The 8,044-nt window shown below is 43.0% G+C and overlaps 1 protein-coding gene across 1 annotated transcript; it reads left to right on the forward strand.

Moving 5' to 3' along the window:
• Positions 1-992: 992 nt before the first annotated feature.
• LOC135896452 (uncharacterized) lies at positions 993-6,679 on the forward strand. The gene is made up of 2 exons (XM_065424830.2): positions 993-1,311; positions 2,860-6,679. The coding sequence occupies exon 2, from the start codon at positions 3,075-3,077 to the stop codon at positions 4,389-4,391; it is 1,317 nt and encodes a 438-aa protein (XP_065280902.2). The 5' UTR covers positions 993-1,311; positions 2,860-3,074; the 3' UTR covers positions 4,392-6,679.
• Positions 6,680-8,044: the final 1,365 nt, after the last annotated feature.

Below are 8,044 nucleotides of genomic sequence, written 5' to 3' on the forward strand. Positions count from 1 at the left end.
ATGGGGGCGAAATGCGAAAACACCCGTGTGCTTAGATTTAGGTGCACGTTAAAGAACCCCAGGTGGTCAAAATTTCCGGAGTCCTCCACTACGGCGTGCCTCATAATCAGAAAGTGGTTTTGGCACGTAAAACCCCAAATATTATTATATCTCCTTTGGAGTAAGCATACAACACACAGCTCAGTATTCATTTCAATAATGAAAAGCACAAAACAAGTGTCAAAACCGCATGATGGATGACAAGGCGCCTGTGAGCAGTGCGAGGCACATTCCTTCTTGTGTGCGTTTCCCGGTGAAGATTAAGCTGCTCCGGTGGGAAAGGGGCAACAGGAGCGTACGAATCAGTGGATGACGTCACCAAACTTCATATATAGAAGGGAGACCTGCCCAGGGTCGCGTTGGTGAGTAAATTTTTTGGTTCCGGTTTTCGTCCCGGCTCAACTTCAGAGCAAAACAACAAGGGTTAAAACCGGTTTAGACACGTATGTTTGCCTAACCCTAGAATAATTACAGCAGAACACCGTAAATTTATCTTGTATTAAAAACTCGGCGGTGCTCCTGAGCTCCAGGGAAAGAAAAACAAAGACTAAGAAAGTATGCCTTGCTGTTAATTTTACCACTGTACTAAAAAATAGAAAAGAAACTCGTAATTATGTAAGCACGTGCTCAGTAATAATTTGTACGTCGATCATTATTGCGCGTACTTTATTTTACATACCTGGTGTGATCAAAAGCAAGCGCCCAGTCTAGAGCCGTAGCCAAGAATTATTTTATTACATGCGTTTCCCCGCAGGCCGGCTGAGGCCGGTGAACAATAGAAGGCACCATCCACGTGACCTTGCGTTCCCGGATGTTGGTTCCCTAAGTTGGTTTCCAACTGTCTCTATGAGGCCACTGAATACCTAGTGTGTCACGTGATTGGGGAGGTTTCTTCCCTGTATTACTGCCGGAATATACAACAATCCTAGCGCGTACAATGACGCAGAAACCACGTGCTTCTAAACGCCGTCTCTCCGCTTCGGAATGGCGCACGTCTGTGATCGAGCTGCCATCGGCGATGACGATCGTCGCTGCGAATTTTGCAGCAAACTGTTCATACAGAGGAAGAACATGCTGCAACACATCAGGAACGTTCACAGAATGGCCGTGGATGTCAAGAAATTGATGAAATGCGACGTATGTGGCACTTCCCTGCCTACAATGGAGAAGAGAGAGAGAAATAACGTTTATTTGGAGAAGTATTCGGTGCACCAGATCGCTGCGCACAACTTCGAGGCTGACTACGTGCACCTGTGTTCCGGAACAATAAGGGTGAGGAACAGTTTTATTAAGTTTATTCTCAGTCATCGTAAGCAAATGACGTTTATACGCAATATTATATGTCGGACTTTTTTTAATTTCTTGTTGCGCAGTGTGCCTCCAAAAGCAGTTGTTTACACCTTGCGGACCTTTGTTTTTTCTTTCTCCATCTGTTTCGCGAAGAGTATCTTTTGCGCACGTGCCTAATTTATTTCCTTGGGGTATGTTGAAGTTTGTATCCTCGTTAAATATAATTTGTTTGTTTATCCATCTATATATGGTATAGTCATGTGTGCGCGCTCCCAGCGATGCGCTACATGACATACGTTTGGCATGGTCTGCTTTCCTGCCCAGCAAGTGGAGTGAAATTTGACGTTTGCACATCTTTTTTTCTTTTTTTTAAGCGACAGGAGTAAGCTGTTCTGCGTTCTGACGTTGCTCTGTGCCACATGCGTGCGTGGCCTAGTCTTCGCCTCAATGCACGTTGCAATGCTGCAGAGACGCAGAACCGGGACCATACTTGAATTTGCGGATGTCGCCGGGATGGTTTCCCAGCGTATTGTTGGCAAACTCTTTAGTAGTACATTTCATAGAATAGAGCGAAATCTGACGCTCGCGCACCCTCCCCCCTTCTTTTTTTTTCTTAAACGAGAGGAGGGATTTGCTCTGCGTTCTCACGTTGCTTAGCGCTACTTGCGTGCGTGGTACAGTCTTCGCCTCAGTGCCGACCGCAATACACTTGCAATTGCGGCTGTCAGCGGCTTGGTCTCCCGGCGTACTTTGGGAAAATTCTTTAGTAGTACCACAGTCCTTCAATTGAAGGACTCTGGTTGTAGATTTCATAAAATAGAGCCAAATTTGACGCACGCGCAATCCTTTTTTCTTTAAGAAGAGTGTGTTAGGAGGCTACTTGGTAAGACATCTTTTTGTGAACTTAAACTGCGCTTGGGAAAAGACACCAACGTAGAAGAAGACAGGACGAACGCAGACTAGCAACTGGTTTATTGAAATCACACATAATGCTGCCTCTTCGAACCAGGCGCATGCCCAAGCCAGATCATAACCGCGTGACCATGGAACACTCCCTCGCCAAGCCCCTATCTACAGTAAAAATTCAAGCTCTTCTTGAAACGAAGGAGCTTTTCAAGAAGAAACTGAGGGAAGGGATTCACACTGTTCTAGGGCGTAGCTTGCACCACGTGCTCTCTGTTCGTCTTTGTCTTATCGTAATAGCATTGCTGTGAATGTACAGTCTGATTCAATATTGAGGAAGGAGTGAGCATAGATCACGCTTAAGTTTCATACTTGTTTCTTATTAAAACAAAACTAATATGATAAATTTTTTGAAGTTATGGCGCATTGCATATTTGAAATTCAATTTTAACAGAAATTTGAGCAATATCAATGGTGACCTCATGACACAGTCGAGTTGAAGGTGAGGGAGTAAAATAAATGCTACGTTAGCCTGTCTCCAAAGCCTTCAAAGTGATTATTTTTGTTTGCATCTCTCTCCCCAAAGTACTTGTCACAATCTAATGCTATATTGTGCTTTTATTACAGAATTTCATGAACGGAAAGCAGAAGAGGGTAGCCAAAACTGCTGGTTCATTTTGCCCAGGGACCCCAAAAAGCTGGGCAGTGGAGAGACAAGGATCCACTATTACTGTAATAGATCAGGCGAGGCAAGGAAAAAGGAAGGTCATAGTGACCGTCGGGAGAAAAGTCAGGGGAGCTGTAGGTCTGGTAAGATATGTCTTTCATTTATTACCATCACAATGGACAACACTCAGAGTCCGACACCTGAAAGCACCACTTATGGTCATAAACCAGAAATTCAGCACTTGGGAATGAGTGACAAGGAAAAGGCCAGCGTAGCAGAGAACCTAGAAAGGGGTGTGCCCATGAAAACCATTCTAAAGCGAATAAGAACATCTGTGGCATCCAAGCTGAGGCCAGTGCACTTGGCAGAGTGCTCAACCCTGCATAACATCAAACGGCAGTTTAACATTGCTGCTCCTGAACGTTGTCACACTAATGACGCTGTCAGTGTAGACATGTGGGTGCTTGTGATGAAAGAAAAAGGTGAAACACTTGTCTGCCTGTACAAGGCACAAGGTGCAGTGGACCCAAGTGGTACATTTTCTTCAGCAGACTTTGCTCTTGTTCTGATGACAGAGCCTCAGAAGGAGCTACTAGAAAAATTGGGCCCTGCAGGGACTGTATGTCTTGACTCCACACATGGAACTATAGAGTACCTGTTTGAGCTGACCACTCTTCTGGTGCTAGATAAAGTAGCATCAGTTGTAGCTATAGCTTATTTCATCTGCAACCAGATGAACGAGCAAACTTTGACAGCATTCTTCAAATATCTGGAGTCGGCCATGGCCAAAAAAGTGGCCGCTAAGACATTGATATCTGATGATGCCTCGCAATTCTACAAAGCATGGTCCAGGGTCATGGGTGCCGCAAAACAGAAACTTCTCTGTGCCTGGCATGTGGATAACAATTGGCGTAAGAAGACACTCGAGTGTGTAGAGAGACAGCTAAGGCCACATGTTTACCATAGTGTGTGGCTACTCTTAGAGTTCCTCGCGGAAAAGGCATTTGAAGATTATTTTAAGCAATTCCTTTCTAGTGAGGAAGAAAAACTGAGGGACTTCCTCAAGTACTTCAAAGACCACTATGCAGTTAGGCCGCAAGAGTGGGCCTATCGCTTTAGGACTAGAGCAGCTGTCAACACTAACATGCACCTTGAGAGCAAGCACAGGACGTTAAAGCATACTATGCTGGAGAGAAAACAGAATAAGCATGGTGACAAACTAATTTCTGCCCTCATGGACTTGACAAATCATTTTTTAATCAAAGGGGCTAGCCAGATAATGAAAGGGGCAAAGGGTAAGGAGCTGAGAACAATTCAGAAGAACCACAGGTCTGGCAGTGAAATGGCAGCTTGTGCCAAAATAAATGAAGATGGCATATGGACTGTGCCATCTCAGTCTATTAAAGGGCTCTCATATAAAGTGTCAAAAGTGAAAGATGGTGCTTGCTGTCCTTTGAGGTGCAAGGAATGCGCAGTGTGTGTGCAAGCATAGTCACTGTGTGGTCATCGCTAATCCAACTAGCAGCAACAAGGCCCATGAGAGCTCACCCAAAGAAGCATGTGAGGCAAGTCGGGCATTGCACATTGTATGGAGTATAACAAAGCTGGAAGCAGCCAAAGCACTGTCAAGCTCAACACTCTTAAGAACAAAAATGGACTCAGTCAGACAGGCAATATTAGATGGTGAAGTCTCTGAGGGTGTGGGTGAGAAGGCAAACAATTTGTTTGAGCCAGTTTTCATGCTTGTGGAAAGTGAAAGTGACCCAAAAAGAAAGATGCCAGACCATTCAAATGAACCAGCCAACAAAAAAGTTGTGCACCTGTTAAGATTTCACTCTACAAAAAACCCTAGATTGTCGCAGCCATCATCTAGCCTTTCAAGGCCCACTGAAGCTCAAAAGGAAGTCCTTAAATAACGGCTTAGGGACAGCAACATAGAAACTGAAGAGATAACCACGTCAGCAGGGCACGATTACTGGTAACAAGCCTCCAGTGCAGTTAGGAAGAGAGAAGCGGTGCAGTAGTGCTGTGCTGTCATGCCTTATAGAAGCAGGTTGAGCGCATGCATATAAACAAATCATGACATGTGGTCTCTGATGATTAGCCCATCTGTTTTTGTCTGTGGTGTGCAGCCATATGTCACAGCTGGATGGTATGTGTGTTAGAGCACGAGAGATGCCTCCATGCTTGTTGTATGAGCTGCTGGTAAGTGTTCTGTGAAAATAGGTACAGACCCAGTGGTTATCTCTGGTACTTGGGAGCTGTTGGATAGTAGTGTGCTAGAGCACGCCTCCATGCTTGTCATATGAGCCGCTGGTAAGTATGTCTGTACATAGGAAGCGCATTGGACGGTGTGTAGTGTTTCAGTGTGCAAAAGCCTCCAATGTGTTTTGCTACTTATAAATTTGTGTAAGCACTCGGTAGCGCAGTAGTCAAGATGTTGCACTGCTGAGCTCAAGCCTGCGGGTTCAATCCCAGCAAAGGTGGCTGCATTTCAGTGGTGGTGAAATGCAAAAAAAAAGCATGTAGTTGAATTCAAGTGCACATCACAGAACCCAAGGTGGTCAAAATAATACTGAGTCCCGCACTGTGGCATGCCTCATAATTCGATCTAAATGTTGTGTTCCATGTGATGTTCTTTATTGCCCATTTGAATAAACTTTTATTTTTCAGATTACCAAAATAGAGGGTATATGCAGTGGTGTTGTGTGCAGTCTGGATAAGTTGCTCTGGTCATGAGCACTCCATGAAAACTTCTGCATATTTGGCTGCAGCAGACAGTGTCATAATGATAGTAAAGACTATGCAGAAAGCTTTAGGCCACTCTACATATCAGATCAGTTTAATATTGCATCCCTTATGGTGCTTATGGTGGCAGAATAATAATTGGCAATGCTTCCTTACACATTTAATATTTTTCTTTTTTTCTTTTGGAAGAGCAACCTTGGAAGAATAATCTACAACAATGCTCCTACCTTCTCTTTCACTGTCTCCCCATTTCTTTTCTACACTTCAACTTCATTCTACGCACTATCTTATTCTCCTCTTCATCCTACATTGACGGTGTGCGAAGGTGAGCTAAGCGTGCATAAAGATTGCTGTGCAGAACTTAATTGCAGCACTGACGAAGACAAATCTTTGTCAAAAGGTTCATTATAGCTACATTCCCCCTCCAAACACTGTTTATCACTTCAAGCCTTCATATTCCAGTGAGCTTTTGTCTTGTTTAACATTTGTAACAGTCATACTATTTATTACTATCAATAGCCAGCATGCATTTAGCACTGCAAAGTGCTGTTTAGAAGGCGTGTGAGTTTCTACTTCCCTTATGATAAATACTCCAGACATTCAGTCTCTAATTTATGAAAATCTTTCAAACATTGCCAGTGATGACCACCATATGGGTTAATGTCGGCATGGGACTGAGGCTTTCCCGCAAAAAGAACAGTTATGTTTTGCTCATATCATGTGACTGACAGTTTCTGCTGTAATTTTTGCACTTGTCAACTGCACTGTGAAGAGTTCGTTTCTGTGAATATGTGCTGGCCTGATTCTTCTTAATCACGCATTTCAGATATTGTGCTGTGAGATGAGGAGGTGTAAAATAAAAACACCGTGTAGATTTCACAATGCTTTTAAGAAACCACGCAAAGCTTGGAGATGAAGCATTACATGCAACTTGAACCAAGTGTCTGGACACAGCAAGTGAAAGTTGTTTTGTCGTGAGTGAGGGTGTCGGTGTTACTTGTAACTGCCTTTAAATAAAAGTTTGTTTCAAAACAGTGGCTCAACTCTGTGTTCCCCCGGTAAAAAACAAAACCATTGGGATTTGCAATTCTCTTTTTAAACATAATTGACCAATATGAATAAAAAAAAACTTTATGAATCAAGATATAAGCTTGCCATACCATGGAAGCACTTGAAACTCCTTTTGAGAAGTTTACTCATACGCGAACACATTATAGCAATTATTTTCAATCGTATACCCACAATTTGCCTCGTCACCATGTCAAGTTTCAAGGCAGATTTTTTTTTAGACTCCAAGAAGCCGTATGCTTAATTCTATCCATTGTTTACTATTGCATTTGATTTTCTATAACAAATAAAATCGAATTCTCCATTGATTGCACCGACGCTCACGTTATAATTATATGCTATTATTATTGACTAGTCTTTTATATATATTCTTGAAGGGTGGGGGCTGCACTGGTAGCGTTCTACGAATTTGCGGCGCGTGTTTGTGCGGGTAAACTTAAGCGCAGAATTTTTTTTTTGCGCGTTATGAAAACAATGCACTGCAGGTATTTTAATTAATGCAACGAGCTGTATGAAATATCAGTCAAGGGGTTGGAAACATCGCTATAGAGAATCCCGACTATTTTTTTTGCGTGTGTGTATTTGGAGTTGATGCACAGTTTTCTTTATTCACTTATTTTGGCTACATTGAATAAAGAAACGCGCTTCCGCGCGCTTGTCGACTCGATCGCAAGGGGACAGCCTAATCAACATCAATATGTTGATTAGGGAAACAACACGTTCATTGGAAAGGAAAAAAGAAACCGAAAAGCTGGTGGAACAAGGAGATACGAGAAGCGATCGCCGAAAGACAGAAAGCATCTCGAGAGCACAGGCAGGCAAAGAAGGCGCAGTTGCCACAAGATGAAGTAACCGGTAAATGGGAAATATACCGGGAGAAAAAGTCTATGGTTCAAATACTGGTGCAAGCAAAATTAAAAGGTGAAAGTGAAAGTTGGTTGTCAGAAATACGTGAGAAAAAGAAGGCCGCACCTAGAATATTTTGGAATCACATAAAATTATTAGGCAGGAAATCAACAACAATACAACAACATATCCTAGACGAAGATGAAAACAGACTGGAAGGAGAAGCAGCAATAAATTACATCCAAAAAGTAACAGCCGAATCTTTCCAAGGCAAGGACGAGGTTGTATTTGAAGAAAAAAAGAGCATGAAAGAGACCCAAGGGGGAAAGGAGCTAGTGCTTACAAATTTAAACTGGAAGAAAGCGGAAGAGAAAATTCCTAAGCGCACAGCCACAGGGCTAGACGAGGTTCCCGTTAGGCTGATAAATGAACTGGGACCAAAAAGTAAGGAAGCTCTCGTGAAAGCAGTTGAAAAAACTTTAA

This window comes from Dermacentor albipictus, chromosome 6, assembly GCF_038994185.2.
Source record: "Dermacentor albipictus isolate Rhodes 1998 colony chromosome 6, USDA_Dalb.pri_finalv2, whole genome shotgun sequence".
NCBI classification, from domain to species: domain Eukaryota; kingdom Metazoa; phylum Arthropoda; class Arachnida; order Ixodida; family Ixodidae; genus Dermacentor; species Dermacentor albipictus.